The 18,431-nt window shown below is 39.9% G+C and overlaps 1 protein-coding gene across 1 annotated transcript in view; it reads right to left on the bottom strand.

Annotated features, from left to right (window-relative positions):
- Nucleotides 1-18,431, bottom strand: part of LOC148014033 (uncharacterized) — a 134,160-nt gene that overhangs the window by 89,672 nt on the left and 26,057 nt on the right. Inside the window, exons 3-4 of the mRNA XM_087666364.1 lie at nt 17,929-18,082; nt 17,611-17,798 (exon numbers count right to left, since the gene is read on the bottom strand). Coding sequence (XP_087522490.1) covers nt 17,611-17,798; nt 17,929-18,082 — 342 coding nt within the window. The remainder of the gene's footprint in view (nt 1-17,610; nt 17,799-17,928; nt 18,083-18,431) is intronic.

The raw sequence follows: 18,431 nt of genomic DNA, 5'->3' as shown, positions 1-18,431 counted from the left end.
GTTCTTCCACCTATTTGGACAAAGAAAGTTTTACAATGAAAATAGTCTTTACCATTAAAAGGAACTTTGAACAAGGGACACTCCCCATGCTCTTTCTTATCTCATTGATGGCTTCCCTTAGTCTTCAAAAGATGAGACACAAGTCCAATTGGAGAGGATACAAGAATATCCATTTACAGACACTAGTCCCTTTCTTCCCTTAGTCTTTTGAGCTACATGATGTAGGAAGTCATTCTTCTTTCTCCATTGGATGGAGAAGTTGTTCTTGTGATTCCTTGTAGAAGATTGAACCCTGTCCTTTGAAGACTAGTAAATCTTTTCAATATAGGAGTGTTTGAGGCAAGAATTCCCTTACTCTGGTGGTCACAAATTTGGAGTCCTATACCCTACCATGGCTAGGCCTTGTGATTGATGTTGTTTTGCTAACAATTTTGGAAGTGTTTTGTGTTAGACAGTGGTTCTTCTTTGACAGGGTTCACAAGGAGACTTCACATTTCAGTGTGGGAGGAAATGATGACACCAAAAGAAGCATGAAAACAAGGCACAAAAATGTCTATACATACACAATATTTTCATCTTTTGTAAAGAGAATAATATTTACATTGTTGCAAAACCACTAAAATACACCCTACATTTTCGCGGCCGGGGGGAGCCACATCCACATCCATCATAAATAAATGGTATACACAAAAGTATACGTACATACATTTGCAAAAGGCTAGAAAGAATTGAAATGTAAAGGCTAAAGCCTTACAAATACAAATATATCAAAAAAATCAAAGAAATAATTAAAAATATGAAGGGTTGTGTGACTTTTGGGAAAAAGGTGGGGTGGAGTGTACGGTTGATTATGTCTCTCTTTCTCTCCTTTCTTCCAAGATACACACATTCTCCTTTTTGGATGGTGCCAATCTTTCTCTCTCCTCTCTCCTCTCTCCTCTGTCTTTTATGAAGAAATTCCTATTTTCCCTTTTACTCTTTCTTTTGTGCATAATGGTTGAAGCTATGGATGAAGATGATGAAGATGATGAATTTATTCATTATTAAGAGAGAGATTTATGGTTTCTTTTCTGTTTTGAGATCAATGGCAGAGCCATATACATAGATTTTGTGTGCTTTGTCCTCGATTTTGTGGTTGTTTATATTCGTAGGAGGGTTGCTTTCAGACACTGATGATGGACCTCCTGGCTAGATGAGTCTACACTTAGCACATCGGAGATCATTATGATCCTCACATGGCCACTGACTTATCACTTATTATATTTAGTTTGTTGCACCTATCTACAGCCGGCATAGCCATAGCCCCAATCGATTAGTATAGTCAGTTATGCATTGTTTGACTTAGTAGGCCACTTTTCTTTATGTTGTATCTTATCTATACTTTGTATACATTGTATTGTGCGTGAAAGAAGAAGAAAAGACTAGCAAGAAAACGTTTTGGCCTCCATCTCTCTTCTTGTATTCTTGAGTGAGCTTCCTCTTATCTGTATGTATATGTTTGGTACACCAGCTCAAGCAAGTCCTCCCACCACGCAATTCTTTACATGGTATCAAAGTGATGCCACTAAGAGAGGCTAGTTTTGAAGGCTTAAGTGAAGGAGAAGATGCAAGGATTTGAGCAAGCAAGCAACCGGTAAGAAGCTCTCCCATTCTTCCACTCTTTCTCTTGGATAGTGCCTATCGAAGCATCGAAAGGAGAGCAGAGTGAAAATCTCAAATTGCTATGAGATTTGGTGTGCGAGCAAAGCAGAGCACGGCATTTGAGGCCGTTTTAGACCCTGTCTTAGAGCCGTAAGGTTACGGACAGTAGTTTCAAGGTATACTGCAATTTCAGCTATATCCACCGAAAGTGGATACACAAGTTGCAAATTTCGAATTTGTAATTTTTTAGGTGTTCGCTAAGAAGCAAACACAAGTTTTATCTGGAAAAAGGTTGTAAATCACATGTACTGTTAAGCAATTAGTAAAAAAGGTTTCTTAGTGTATTGTTGTGCACTTGTTATGAAGCCCTTAAGGAGTTTCCTACTGTTGTTTTGGGCATTTGAGACCGTTTTAGACCCCGTCTTAGAGCCGCAAGGTTGCAGACAGTACTTTCAAGGTATACTAACTGCAATTTCAACTGTATCCACCAAAAGTGGGTGCACAGGTTGCAGATTTTGAATCTGTAATTTTTGAGGTATTTGCCAAGAAGCAAACACAAGTTTTATCTGTAAAAAGGTTGCAAATCACATGTACTGTTAAGCAATTAGTGAAAAAGGTTACTTGGTGTATTATTGTGCACTTGTTGTGAAAGATTACAGAAGACTTGCTTGCTAAGCTGTATCATTTTTGTGATAATGGCATAGAATAGTGAAAATCCTATCATTGAGAAGTTGGACAAGAACAGCTACCCTTTATGGAAGTTCCGTGTGACGAACTTGCTCATTGAAAAGATCCTTTATGAGTTCATTTCACGTGAAAAAAAGGAGCCACAGCTAAGTATCCCTGCAACTACGATAAATTAAAGGCGTGGAAAGAATGAAATGCAAAAGATAAAAAGATGATGTATTGGCTATCTGAAATCATTAATAATACTATACCGAGACATATCAAGAATGCAAAAACTTCACATGCAGCTTGGACAATTTTTGAGAACATGTTTTCAATAAATACAAAGGCACAAAAGATTCAACTCACGCAAGAGTTAAATACCTTGAAGAAAGGAAAAAGATCTATCAATGAGTATGTTTTAAAGGTGAGGAGCATTGCAGATAATTTAGCAGCGATTGATACAATGCCTGATGATGATGATTTGGTTTCATCTACTTTGGGCGATCTTAATAATAAGAACGCTTAAAAATCATTTGTCCCTTCTATATATGTACAAAAGCCATTTCTAGATTTTGATAAATTGGTCTCCCTCATGATTACCGAAGAGATCACTATGCAGGGTGACTCACCTGAAAGAAATGGTAAACAAGTCCAAGCATTCTACTCAAGTTCAAGAAGGAGACGTGCAGATCCTCTTCAAGAGGCTATGGTATGGAGCGTGCTGGTGATAACCAGCAAAACAAGTTAAATCGACAATTTTTCTGAAATGCAAGTTTCAAGAGGGTATGGAAACTTTAGAGGTAGGGGAAGCTCTGGAGAAAGAGATGGATGGCAAAACAAAAATTCTCAAAATTTTGCTATTGTTTGCAATTATTACAATAAAATAGGTTATATTCCAACCCATTGTTATGCTAAGAAAGATTATATCCGTAGTGGTAAATTGCAACAAGGAAACTATGCATCATCATCGTGACAAAATAAAGACAAAAATGAGTGTTTGTTTGTTATGTAGCATATGATAATTACTATTACAAGAAAGGGAACATATGATGATGTATGATATGTCAATTCAAGTGCATCTAATCATATAATCACTCATATTTAATGGTTTAGAGAGATGCACGACTTTCATAATCCAAATTATGTACAGACGGATAATGATTCATACCACCCAATTTCCCACATTGGAAATGTTCCCTTATTCTTGCATAATGGCCACCCAAAGAGTCTGTCAGATGTATTACATGTGCCATTAATCACAAAGAATTTAGTATCTATTGGCCAAACGGTAGAGTAAGGATTGCAGGTTCGATTTAATGCAAAATATTGTTTTGTAGAAGACTTTAATGATAAGCGCAGGTTGATCACAAAAGAAAGTCGAGTTGACCACATATTCACTTTAGATGTTGAAATTCCTGCAATGAATACTGCTATGTATGCTAAAGGAAAAGAAGTGGCTACAGACATTGAAATATGGCATGAACATATTGGACATGCAAATGTGCAAAGGCTGAAATTAATGCGGTCCAAAAGATTGGTTACAAGATTGCCTACTTTTAGAGTTGCAAAATTTCATTGTGTGAAGCATGTCAGTTTGGTAAGCAAGCAAGACAACCTTTTTCGCATGACAGAGATGTATGCAAAAATATACTTGATGTTGTGCATACAGATATTTGGGAGCCTACACAGAATGCATCTCTTGGTGTAAGCAAATACTTTGTCATGTTTATTGATGATTGTTCGAGGAAGCTATAAATATATTTCATGAAGGAAAAGAGTTTCCGAAGTGTGAATTAGTAGTTGGTACCACAATTTGCCCAAATAGATTTACCTAGTGGACCAACCACTTGTTCCAATGACTCAACCTATGCTTGGGCAAGGCTATAGAGGCTCAATGCCTCCTCCAACGGCACCTTTTGGACCATCTCAATGTATTCCTGCCTACCCATCTCATTCTCCTTTTTACCTACCTTACCACTCTTATCCAACACCTCATAGTCCTTCCTTCTAATCAACCAAAGCATGCATTTACTAATAAGGCTAATTTCAACACATCTAATTACAGTGCCTAGTCAAACTCGATGAGACACGTCTTAGACTCATAGAACTTGTGGGACATTGTACAAGGGCTAGAACCCCAACCAAGCTCTCGCCCCATACGAGGTTGTCTGTTCTTGAAGGCTAGAAGTCTCCACCATCATTGACTCGATGTATGAATTATTCCTAGAGCTTCATTCTCGACTACAGCATTTTGACCATGCATTAAAGCCGTAGAAACACTTGACTAGCCACAATGTGGCTTGGGATAGGACCCATTGTATAAATCTCAACCATAAGCTCCAAGAATTTAGGATCACACACCAAGATGACCTTAAGGTCAAGTTGGATAAATATAAGCATTTACTTGTTGAGTTCTTTACCACACGGACTCCTAAGTCCCCTGACGACTAGGTCACATTGTTCCTCAATAAGCTTCCAAAGAAATACTTCAATTTCATTGAGCGAGTGATTTCACAACTGAATATGCTCATATTCTATGAGTTTTGAGTGTCAACTACTGTGTTACACTTAGTTGTTCAATCAATTGTACAGCAGGTCCTCCTTACAAGGGAGCTCTTGTCACCACCTCTCAAAGGGGGTAGCAAGGGCATGGCAAGAATGCACAAAACTAAAACTAAGATCAAAATCAAGATCAAAACCAAAAACAAAATCAATGAAGAATGAAAGGAAACTCCCAATCTGCTCTTAAACTCGGGTGGCAAAATATACCTAAGAAAAATATGTATTGCCAACAATGTCAAAAGACTGGTCATTTTCACAATGAGTATCAATCAAAGGCAAGAGGCACATAACCTAGACCCAAAAATCAAACCCCTGTCCCTTTGTCAGATAACCTACAGCAAGGAAGGCATGGTGGTGGGGAGCAAAGAAAATTAGAGACAGTGGAGGACTCGAACCCACACTGCCAATCAGTCAACCATCACATCCGATTTCGTTCTCACATCCAAAGGGTATTTTTGACTAGTCTACTGGACCACAAGCCCACCTCATCTCTATAGACACATTAGAGAATGCGAGCTTAGTCCATATTACCTCTTGATGATACAACCACAAACACCCGCTCTACCCAACCAAGCACATCTTCACTTATTTGGATTGTGGATAGTGAAGCCACATGTCACATGACTCCCATCCAAGACATCTTTGTCTCTCCAGCCTGTGCAACCAAGAATGTCCGATGTGGAAACAACTCCTTGGTCAAGATTCATGGTCTAGGTCACGTCAAGTTTCATATTGACAAAGGCCATAGTCTTGTTTCGCTAGATAATGTTAACTATGTCCCCTAACTTGGGGTGACCCTTTTATCCATCTAGCAACTTTGTCGATTGGGACTAGTAGTTTTCTTTCTTCTGACCACGGTTGAGGTCATAGACTCTAAGACTGGTTTACTGATTACTTGTGTTGAGGCATAGCTTAGTGGCCTCTATACAATCACTCAATTTCTTTCCTAGCTGACAGCTAAGAACTCTGAGTTTCATAGTTTCCGAGCTTTAGCCACCACATAAGATCGTACAAATACGCATCGTCTCTAGCATTTCTAGCATTTCTACTCCTAAGGATGTCTGTCAAGCCTATCAACCTAGGAAGCAGCACGGCACAACATTCCCTCAATAGACCACACATAGAGCCGAGAAGCCCCTTAAATTGATTCATGTTGAACAAGGGTCCACCTTGAGGGCTGCAACTCGTATTCGTAAAGGGGCTATTTACAAGAAGGCACTTAAGACACATGAGGGACGATGATGCATGTGAGCATGGACGTCTCAACACACATCCAACGCAACTTAATACCACACGGCTTAGCCAAGAGAGAGAGATTTGTAAATTTGGAGCAACCGACAATTGCACGAGATCCTAGACGTTAGCAGATTTTGGGTCTCAACTGCAGGTGGCAATGATTATTGCTGTTGGGACAAGGCAACAACTGCATTTGACAAATTTTCAGTCATTTCTCACAACAAAACTTTGAATTTTCTCTTTTCTCAATATTCTTGGAGCATGCCATTACGAGTCTTCCAGGAACATTATCGGAGCAAAATCTATGCTGAGAATTGATCTCTCGCCCACAGAACATAATAGAAACAATTATCCTCCTCTTCTTCATCACCCTCCATAGCAATCCTTAAGAAAAACAAGAGAGAGAGAGAGAGAGAGAGAGAGAGAGAGAGAGAGAGAGAGATCCTTTTACACAACAAATGCTCTCGAAGTACATGCGAGAGAGAGAGGGATATATTGAAGAAACACACCCCAATCTTCCCCCACATGCACCCCTTCGTGCAAGAGTTTATTAATGAATAATATTTTCTTTTACATTGGCCTTAGCCACCATTGCTTTTGGGCCTTCAAAAGTTATGCCCCTTTTTTGAAAATTTATCATTTTACAAAATATAATAAGGCTATTATGATATAATATGTGCTTGATACAGATCTGTTAGGGTGCTAGATTTTGAGCATCCATGGGCATCATCAATTCTCTCTTATTCCCTAACTATTTCACAACCTTGCTTCGAAGATCTCAACATTTGGACCCTTGGAGACTAAGGAATTGGGATTCGAAGTCCCCAAGCAAACCAAGGGGTAAAATAGTTTAAAGACTTGTTGGTTAGTTTTGACAACAAGAGACACTCGGATTAGCAAAGGAGATCAAAGAATCTCAATTGTACTCCATACATTTGTACTCCATCAAAGAAGCTCAATTGTACTCCATACATTTGCAATAAAAACTATAAAAATAGCACAAGGGGTGCCACTTTTGGGGCCAACAAGCTGTCCATTGTTCAAGATGAAAGTAGTAAAGTGTACATTTTCAGTTTATGTAAATTTTATCCTTACTGTAATTGTTCATTAATCAAGTCATTACCACCCTACCCAAGGAGGAAGGTTGGTTACAGGTAGAGCATACAATCCAATGTGATGAATAAGGCATGCTCTATGTTGTTTACAGAGAGCCCTCCGAGCTCCTTGGCACTAAGGTTCTTAACACATCTGTGTACATCCTCAACTGACACCCGACCGTGACGGTCCCTCAAAAGACTCCCTCCAAGGGATTCTTTGGCATCAAGCCTCTCATTTTCCACTTCAGAGTCTTCGCATTCATGCTTACATGCACACTCCTAAGAATAAGATTGGAAAGCTCGATCCCTGATCTAATCTCTTGATTTTTATAAGAGACTCATTCGAGACAAAAGCTCATCACATGTTTGGATAGTGTAGCCCAATGCACTAGCCTCCAAGCCAATTCCTCAATCTAATTCATCAGAGATAGTGCCATCTGAGCTAGGTCTACTACCCGCTTCTAACCCACCTATAATGTCTTCTGTCGATGACAAAGAAATCTATGGACAGTATATGGTAAAGCAAAAAAGATAGATGGAAGCAAAAAGAGACTACCACATGAGCTGCAATGAATATGGTGAATCCAAGTCGACCATGCTTTGACAGAAAAGGGATAAATGTACACATGCATGTTTACAAGAACAGAATGTCAATGCATGGGATTATGCAAGAGACAATGCAAATCATCATGCTCATGCAAAATGCTAAATAAGTGTGCCACTTGGACAGGACTCTCGCAAGGGAATTGTTCACTTATCCAAGCGCCCTTTTACAATCATGATCATCTTGATGATATTGATATTGATACAAAGTTCAATAATGATAATGTCTCTGAAGTAATCAAAATCTTATAGACACCAAAAGTAGAAGACCACCCCCTCTCACCATTGGATGGTCGAAGGAGAAGTAAGCACCCTCTCTCTCTCCAAGAGGTCTCCAAGGGAGCCTCAAGTAAGACAGAAACTCGGATTCCAGAGGAAAATACTCCTTGTTGGTCCAAAATATAAAGCTCCATCCAAGAAGAGCAACCATCCAAGAAGGGTTGAACGATCCAAGTCTTCACTCCGATCAATCACTAGATCCTATGAGGGTTAGTGCCAATCTACAAAAGACAAATTTTAAGAAAAAATACCACATAAGACAATATAACATGCATATCTCAAATTTAATGAAGTGTTTATAAGTGCAATGGATTGGTTTTGGAAATGGTCCCACTACCACAAGTTAGGTATGCTAAAGATGTAGGAAAGTAAGAGTAGGAATGTGCAACTGAATAGTAAGGCTAGACTAGAGCATGCCTTGCAAGAATCAACAAATATGCAGGTGGAAGGTATGAAAGGTCTACGGTTAGTGACGCCAACATTTGAACTAGTAGAAGGGAGGTATGAAAGGTCTACGGTTAGTGACGCCAACATTTGAACTAGTAGACGACTCCACAATCTACTCAATCAAAGGATTTCTAGAAAAAGTGGGCTCAACTGCTTCAGAATGCGCACTCGATGGAGAGGGCAACTTCGAAATAAACGAAGACTCATCAAGCCTATCCTCAAGGGAGACAAGGTGTGTGCAAGGACTAATGTCCAAAACAGCAGGGCGGGCATCCAGTTTTGGCAACTCCTCGAGTAAAGAGGAAGCAAATAGTCCAGCAACCATATGAACAAGAAATCTACCCTACTAGGATGGAGGATGACCTCCTCTCCGCTATGGAGATGGAGCAAAAGGGCTCTCACCTAATGTGCTCAAGGGATGAGTCTTAGGCAGACTGCTCTTGACCTTTGAGCAGCACTCATCTTCAAAGTGAACGACCCTTTGGCAATAAAAAAACCCATTTCTTTTGGGAATGGTTTGCTAAATGGGTTTCAATCCTAGAGGGCTAGGCAATTGTTTCTAGGAGCTTTTGTTAATATGAGGCTGTTAGAGAAGTCTGTCAAAATAAAAAGAAGAGACAAATATAACAATACAGAGGTGTGTAAAAAGAGGTTCTAATCCCTTTTATAAAAAAAAGAAAAGAAAAGAAAGAAAAAACCTCAAGAGTAGTTGATTATCGCCTTGCAAAGGCTTGGTAGGTTCCTGGGGATGAGTCACATCTGAGGCCGATTCTTTGTTCCCCTAGGGATGGCATCTAGCTGAAAAAGAATTACTAAAGAAGGTTGGAGCAAAAATAAAAGTGAGCGGAAGAGGAAAAAATTGAAGTGTCGCCTCACGAGAGCTTGGTAGGTTATTGGGTACCAAGTCAGGACCTGAGGCCAATGCCTTATTCTCCTTGGGTCACTACTCTCAGCTCCCTCCTTTTTACATGCCAAGTATGCAAACTTATAGGAAAAACATGATCAAAAGAAAATAGATGCTAACCAAGCTATAGCTTAAATTTACATTTTAATCCAATGGAACTAAGATTAGCTTACAATCAGCCATGCCATGCTTTGTCAACATATCCACGATGTACTACCTTTGTGAGAGTCATATCCCCTTAGATTTCCTCATCACCTCAATGCCAAGAAAGTACTTTAGCTCTCCTCAGTCTTTCATGTTAAATGTTTTCTTGAGAAGAGACTGATCACATGCTCCATCTCTTTAATTTTAATGAAAGTTTGGCAATTTGATTAATTAAGCTTATTTTGGGGCTATTTAGTGTGGCTAATCAGTATATAATGCATTTTTAGCTCAACACTATATGGATCAACCTCCTAGGTTTTCTCTTACGGGCTGGCAAAAGCAAGCATTGCAATAATGGTTTCATAGAATGGACAAGTTCCTTTAAACTCACAATTTCCATTCTACCTCTTATAACCCGAACATGTATGTTAAACTCACTTTAGAGAGGATCAACTATATCTTATTGTATATTAATTATTTAATCATTAGAGTCTCAATTTCTGCTACCATTGCAAATATTAAAACCCATCTTAGCACTACATTTGAGATGATTGACCTCATTCAAATGTCTTATTTTTTGGAGATGGAAGAAGTTCAATCTGGAGATTCCATTTTTGTTTTCCACTAGAAGTATGCACGTCAAGTAGTGCCACCTATGGCTACGCTTCTCAATCCCATTGCCAAACTAGCTAAGGATTCACATAGTCAGCCCTTCTTTGAGTACACATATAAGTTTGTTTTAGGGAAGTTACTCTAAATGATTCACACTTAGTCCAAATTTAGCTTACTCAATGTCTTTGCTTAGTTAGTATTTCAATGCACCTAAAATGTCACACTGGATTGCTTGTTTGCATGTGTCATGACATGTTCAATGTACCTTCTCTTCAGCCCTTCTCCATTGTTGATGACTGCTATCTTGACCTATCCTACAGCTAGCGACCTGTTACCAGCCTGTTTGAATGCGAGACATCCTATGTTTACTGCTGTCTACTATCGTCGTGCTGCCATGTGGCACCTGCAGCCTATGTCTACCTGTTCCAGCTGCCATACAGCTTGCCACATCAGTAGACAAGCTGCATTTTGCTGCTGCAGCCTGTCATGCAATTGCTATGTCATCAATCACTGTTGCATTTGCTAATTTTCTGCTCCAACTGCTCCATCAAACACTGGTCTAGCCTTCCTAAGCTGCTTTTGTTGCTGCCTCGCATCCAAAGGCTGTATACTATGTTTCAAGATCCATCAAAGTACAACACACTCTTCAGCTCATACTCTCTACCTTGGTCCCTGAGACATGAGAGTTCAAGATTCAATATTCACCCTACATAGTGTGTTCGTTGCATTAAGCATTGTATTTATACATTATTCAGATTCTTTCATCTTCTATGTTCATTGTCTTTGTGTTACCCTAACCCTAACTACGTTTCTTTATCAATCTGTGTGTTTGACATACGATCGTGTTTGTATTTTGTACTCTAGCATTTCTTTATACATTGAAGAAACCTAGGCTCTTGATTGGAAAGATAATCTTTAGAAACATGAATAACAAAGAGAAGATAATATTAAACACTTCCACACCACTCAGTCTCCAAAGTAGTAGTCTATGCTGAGAATGGAGCAAGAGTAGGTTCCATAGTATACCTTGCAAGATTCCAGCACAAGTGAAGATACTTTTGACTACCTTGGAGACACTAAAACATATCATATTTCTGACAAGGAGCTTACGTTGATTATTGCGCATAGAGCAAAGAAGATAGAAGAGCTGCACAAAAGATTTGCACTTCGAGGATAGCCACTCAATGAAGGTTTTTATGATTCTCTCTCTTCAAATGTTGCGCATAAGTCAAATGATGTTGCAAGGCCAACAAGACCTCAATCAAGGATAGTTCATCTTATTGAAGAAAGAGAGCCAAAGTATGTTCCCTTCTTTCAAACTCATGCTTCCACTTTGGTGCAAGGTACACAAGCTTCGACTTATGTTCCTTCTTCTTCTTCTTTTACTTCTACTTCTTTGCAACATTTTGGTAAAGATCATGAGGAAGTTAGAGTTTAGTTTGCTTGACCATGAAAAAAGTTCTCTAAAGGATCAATTATTGTATATTAATACACATAGAGGAGATTATATGAAAAAGCCAAGTAACTCTTCTTCTACTTTCGCTTCTTTGAATTTTGCTTCTCATAATCAGTTTCATCTTCCTTGCATTCCACATTTTCATCTTCATTTCAATTTCTATTATTAAATCAACAAAATCAATTCAATGAGTTTACATCTATATCATTCACACCTCAAATTCAAAACCCACCGATCCCACCCACTTCTTCTTCTGCATCTCCATTACTATTTACACCATTTACTTTCCCCTATTAGACACCACATGTCACATCACACACCACACCAAGGGGTTCTTCAAACACAAGCACAATCTTTAGGACCCCTACACCTATACTTTCGGATAGTGCACATACAGAGTTTCTTAGCATGGCAATTCCTAGTGGACCATCTAGAAATTCCAGTGTTCCTCAACCGACATTGGGCAAGGCTTTAGCATCCATGTGCCTCCTCCAAGTACTTGTGGGTCCCTCTTAGGAAACCTTGACCACTAGGGACTCCAATTTCAAGTCAATCCTAGTGGGTTTAGCCGCGAACGTTCCGTTGCGAGGTGGACTCGAGAAACCCTAGGCGACAAACCCCGTGACATTCCATGGGAGTTCCAAGTGGTGTCGCTTAGACTCATCTTTCGATGGACCGCTAAAAACGTGCTTGGACAGCCGATGGACAGACACGTTACATTATGCAATGTAGAGATCTTTGCATAGTATTTTTAATTGTTACTCAAACCACTTGTGTTCAATTAGCTCAAATGTCATGGCATTAAACTTGTTATTCATATGCTTATCAATTAACGGCAATAAACTATGATCATTAATGTTAAAAATGTGACAAATTTCCAAAAAACCATCCATCAAAGCTTTCTTGGCTTCACTAATGTTAAAAGGTCTAGTTGACATACAATTGAGTATGTCTGTCAACCCACTCTATCTATACTATCAATCTTATCCCTCTTTCCAGACAAGGAGGAAGAGCTCTTCCTCTTCATCAATCAAGCATGCTTTCATTACAATACTCGTTTTAACAAGTCTAACTTTACCACTTGGTCCAATCTAATAAGACACGTTATAGATTCTGAAAACTAGTAGAACCTTGCCTTGGAGTTGGAACCCCAACCAAACCTATGCCTTGTTCCACCAAAGGTTATCCACTCATGAAAGACCAAGACCTTCGCTATAATCGAGCTGATGCAAGGTCTCCTTCTTGAATTTCACTCTCAGCTTTAGTCCTTTGACCTAGCATTGGAGCAGTGGGAGCATTTCACTAACCACTATGTATCTCGCAATAGGAGCCATTGTACAAACCTCGATCATGAGCTTCAAAACTTCAAAATCACTAACTAGGATGACCTAAAAATCAAGCCGGTTGAGTATCACCAACTTCTCATTGAATTCTTCACTATGGGGGCTCCCAAGTCCCCTGATAACCAAACCACCTTGTTCCTAAAAAAGCTACCTAGAAAATACCTCCATTTTGTGCAACAACTGATCGCACGGTCCACTTAAGTTTTATGAATTTGAGTATCAGCAACTATGTTACGCTCAACTGTTCAATCGGTTTCATAGTGTGTCCTTCTTAGAAGGGGCTCTCATAGTTTCTCCTCAAAAGGGACAGCAAGGAAAAGACGAGAAAAATCAAAACCAAAATCAAAATCAAACTCAAACTCAAACTCAAACTCAAGACCAAGCTAGTGAGTTACAAGGGAACTCCTAGTCCTTCCCAAGAGGCAAAATATACCAAAGAAAAACAAGTATTGTCAACACTGTCAAAAGGTTGGTCACTTTGATAACCAATGTCAGTCAAAGGCAAGAGGCACCCAACCCAAATCTAAGACTCAAATCCCTGCCACTCACTCGAGTAATCCCCAATAGGGGGGCCAAGGTATTGGCAACCAAAATCAAGGGTAGTAGTGAGGCCAGCCACATTGCCACTAGTCAATAGCACAACCAATTTCGTTCTCAACTCTAGAGGGCATGTTTGATTGGCCTACTGGACCGAGGGCACCTCGTCTCTATAGAGACATCAAAGGATAAAAACTTAGTTAATATTCATGAGTTACATCCTGACAATGCAACTATAGAGGCTCACTCTACCTGACCAAGCACATCTTCTCCTATTTGAATAATGGATAGTGGAGCCACCCATCATATGACCCCCATCTAGGATATTTTTGTCTCTAGAGCCCCTATAGCCAAAAATGTCCGATATGGATGATAACTCCGCAATCAAGATTCATGGTCTAGGTCACATCAAGTTTGAGACTGATGATTTCAAAGGGATATTACACTAGGGACATGCACACATAAGCAAGCACAAAACGTCTTTCGTCGTCTTGTGCGGATAAAGAAGAGCGATTATTTAGCCAAACTAGAGTTAGAGATGTATCAATTGTTTTTAAGCAGAGAGAGCAAGAAGGCATGGAGGAAATTTCACAAGAGACAGCCCCCAATTCAATTGACATCACCTACGGTATGGCATGAACATGCTAGGGTATCACAAGAGCAGATACCTTGTCTATCAAACTCTAGGCCAACACAATCTAGTCTCTTTACGGAAAAGATGGTGAGATATGCCATTTGAAGGTTGAAGAATGGGAGAGCACATGATCAAGATGGCCTTGTGGCAGAGCATTTTACACATCCATGTTATGCACTAGCCCCTATCTTGACAAATCTCTTCAATAGAGCCGTATGTGAGGGGTTTCCAATAAGCTGGTGTGACCACAGAATAGTGTCGATTTTTAAGAGTAAAGATCCATTGGTCGCTAATAACTACCGCACTATTATGATTGGCCATATGCTAGCAAAGATATATGCCTCTATTGTAGAGCATGAGTTGAGTTGGTAGGCTGAAACAAAGAAAATATGGTCTACAGGACAAGCAGGCTTTTGCCACGGATACAATACGCTAGACCATATATTCACACTAAGGGCCTTGATTGAGGAGGGACAATCACGGGGGCAAAAAATCTATTGTTGTTTTGTGGACCTCCACAAAGCCTTTGATAATGTGCAAGGTGCAAGACTCATGCAAAGGTTGCGAGCCATTGGGGTCCCAAAGGATATGCAGTGGTGTATTTATGCATTGTATGAAATTGTAACAGGGAGAGTACAAGCGCCTGGAGGCACAACAAACTCAATGTCTAGTATGGTGGGTGTAAAGCAAGGCTATCCCCTCTCTCCTTTGCTATTTGAACTATACATTGATAAGATTTCTGATTATATGCAGAGATAGGGTGGTATGGTAGCCAACTTGGCTGGGGTACTGATACCAATTTTGTTATATGCTGATGATATGGTGCTTATCTCAAATTCACCAGAGGGACTACAACGGCATCTAGATGCATTGCATGTGTTCTGTGAAGATAAAGGTCTCAAGGTTAATCTTGGAAAGACTAAAATTATAGTCCTTAACACCTCAGCAGCTTGGGTGACATGCTCAGCGCACCACTTTATGTATGATAGTCAGCCTATGGAAATGGTTAGACAATATGTATATCTCGAGGTCACTTTCAAAGGGGCACAATTTTCATGGAAGGAGACTTCAAAGGCTAGGCTTGCACGGACATATGCTGCTTTGGGTACTCTAGAGCGGCTGTGTGCACACACACACTTTCAAGAGCCTCCTACCAAATTGTGGCTTTTTGACACTTTAAATATGCCCACACTACTCTATGGGGTAGCCAGTTGGGGCCCCAAGCCTTTATCATACTAGACGGATGCCACTTATGGACTGTGATGGACCGGAAGCATAACACTATGATGGCTGGGAACACATGAAAAGACCACTGGTCAAAATGATAGCACGTATGATAAGGGCAAAAGTCTCAGTACCCCTAACCCACACTTAGCAGGATTTCAAAATGCTTTTCCAAGTCTGTTTAGACATTAGAATTTGTATCGACAAATTCTTATCAATGTCCAATAATTCTTACAAACTTTCGATATTTATTTAATTTCTTGATATTGATAGTTTCAGGGTTGTCGAGTATTTCATAGTTGTTTTTGCTTCAACATCCTTACCACTCTTACTACATATTCTCAAAACAAAGGAGAATATATTTCATGCCAATAAGTTAATGCGTGATATAGAAACAGCTTTTGCCCAACTTATACCAGCTATCCAAAGATCTCAAGAAAAACAAAAAAAAACAACATATAAGCATAGAAAACACTTGATTTTACAAAAAGGAGATTGGGAGTAGCTAAAATTTCACAAAGCTCATCTAAGAATATCTAACAAGCCTTCATCCCAAGTCACTAAGCTCAAAGCAAGAAATTATAGATCATTTCAAGTCATTGAAAAGATTAATGGTATTTATTATAGGTTACAACTTCCAGAGCATTAGAGAATTCACAATGCTTACCCCTACCACCAACTCCAACAACCCTACCACCAGCCACCTAAGCCACCAACGTGCCCTTAATGACCTTCCTCCACACCACCACCAACACTCCTTCACGGCAACCACTGATGTCCCTTCCACCCACGTCTTTTGTGTAGGCCAAAGCCTGCTACCTACGACGATGAGTGCCATGGGACTGGCACTCGTCTAAAAGGGGGATAATGTTAACCATCAGACGAACAAGGTGGAAAATCTGAAAAAGCTAAAGCAAAATACAAAAGCCGAGGCAAAGTGAAACGTAAGACGAAGGCGCGCCAAGAAAAACCTAAAAACACAAGAAGCGCAGAAAAGTCCTAAATAAGAGAAAAAGGCGCACAAGGAAAAGCGCAAGTCAATACTTTTGTAAAAGAGCGCAAGCGCATCATGATTTAATTTAAGAAGCGCCGGGCTCTCACCCGTGCCATTTGTAAATGTAGACGGGCGGATGGAAAGAAAGCTATGAAGATAGAAGGACAATGGAAAAAAGGGCCTAGGTCACGGCCGGCCATGTAAAAAAAGGGATAAGGGGATGACCGCCCAAAAGGGATTTAGGGTTTTGTATATAAAGTTGAAAAGTGAATGAGAAGCTCATTCTTTGGTGTGTGGCTAACAAGAACTCATCTCTTCTTCTCTCCTCCTTGCTTGTGTGTGCTCTTGAGAGAGGGAGTGTGAGAATGTGAGAGAGTGAGTGTGTGGGAGTGAGGGATCAAGAGGGTGAAGCTCTTCACCATCTCCTCTTCTCTTCTTCTCTTCTCTTCTCTTCTCTTCTCTTGCGCGCGCGGCTATGGTGGATGGAGCTTGGAGATGGAGAAGACTTGAGGATGCTTGAGCTAGCATCTAGGATCGTGGAGCTACCCGAGTGCGCAAGAGAGAAGGCGACTCATATCGGCATCAAGGTAAGCTCACTACACTCATAGGATCGATGGCGCGTCGGCTATGTGAGAGGTAGCCATTAGAGCTCGCTTGGAACGCTTGAAACAATAAGCATCCGTGGATCTTGGCGGTTGAGCGAAAGCTCCCACATGAACCTTCAAACTTCTTTACATGATTCTTGCATGTCTGTTGTGGATTAAGATATATGGCACATTGACAGTGGTGCCACTCAGCATATTACTTCTCAATGTAATCTATTCACTTCACTCAAGTCTGCCCCTAAGGGAAATTCTATCACATGTTCCAATAATTCCACTTATCATGTTGAACAAGTTCGCATACTTAGGTCGAAGGGACACAATTCCAGACTCCAATACGCGTATGCAAACACAATAGCCTGAGGTTTTTTTAAATTAACGGGCACACACACACGTGCATGCACACACGTATATATATGTCTATATCCATTTTGAAAAAACCCAATTATAATTTACTGTATGAATGATGCACAAAACAACCAGAAGAAGCTTTTTAGTATAGATTAAGGACAAATATTTGCATGACAGATGGATGACACCGGTTTTATTTCCAGCCAAAACAGGTTTTACTGTCTGCAGGGTCACTATCTGATTCATTATTCGCTGGAAAATTCAATTCCAGTCACCTTAACAGAAGCCGTAAACTCCTCATTCTCCAAAAACTCAGCCACTGGAGCAGCTTCCTTTGCATATTCAGTCAAAGAATCCAGCTCCGTGGGTAATGCTAGCCCCATGTCATTCTCCTCCAAAACTGCTGCTGGCTCTATTTCATTGCCCTCAGATTTTGTTGGCTGTGTGTCTTCATCCCACATAACTACACGAGCATTAAAATCACCAAGGTAGGAGAATTTTCAAGGAAAATGTCACATCATAGAATCTACTGTAATTGCTTTTAAATTAACCTGGTCAGTACATGTTATTATTTTCCATGTCAGATTTTTTACCTGGAGAAGCTTCCTTCTGCTCCTTCTTGACCCATACCTGAGCACATGCTTTCATATTCTGACTTGAACTTTTGGTAGCATGAGGAGCAGGACAAAGGACTGTGTTCTTTTCCTCCTTCTGCAGTTGCTTCTTATTATTGTTCTTCAGATCCACCTGTGTTACATATAAAAGAGGAACACAAGGGACTGAAAATAGTGTACTATACATATATGAAGGCGCTTCAATTCTCATTAAAGCCATTCATGTACACGAAAATATACTTTTGAAGAGTCTCAAACACAAAGTCATTGCAATACATAAAACAACTATCCATCATCCTCACACCGTAACAAACGATGAAAGAAGTCAAGCATCAATCATACTTTGAGGCTAGCATCAGTTATTAAGAGGCATCCACCCCAGAACAAATCCACAGCAGCCATCCACACAAAATACGTCAGTTGCAGACATGAATGTAAAAACCCTGACAAGTTTCAAAGTGTATTGAAAACAAAATGAATGT

The sequence above is a fragment of the Lygodium microphyllum genome, chromosome 25, assembly GCF_053477565.2.
Source record: "Lygodium microphyllum isolate KBCC chromosome 25, Lygodium_microphyllum_v1.1.10, whole genome shotgun sequence".
In the NCBI taxonomy this organism is placed as follows: Eukaryota; Viridiplantae; Streptophyta; class Polypodiopsida; order Schizaeales; family Lygodiaceae; genus Lygodium; species Lygodium microphyllum.
Note: the sequence above shows the minus strand (reverse complement) of the source record. Positions and strands in the feature narration are given on the sequence as shown.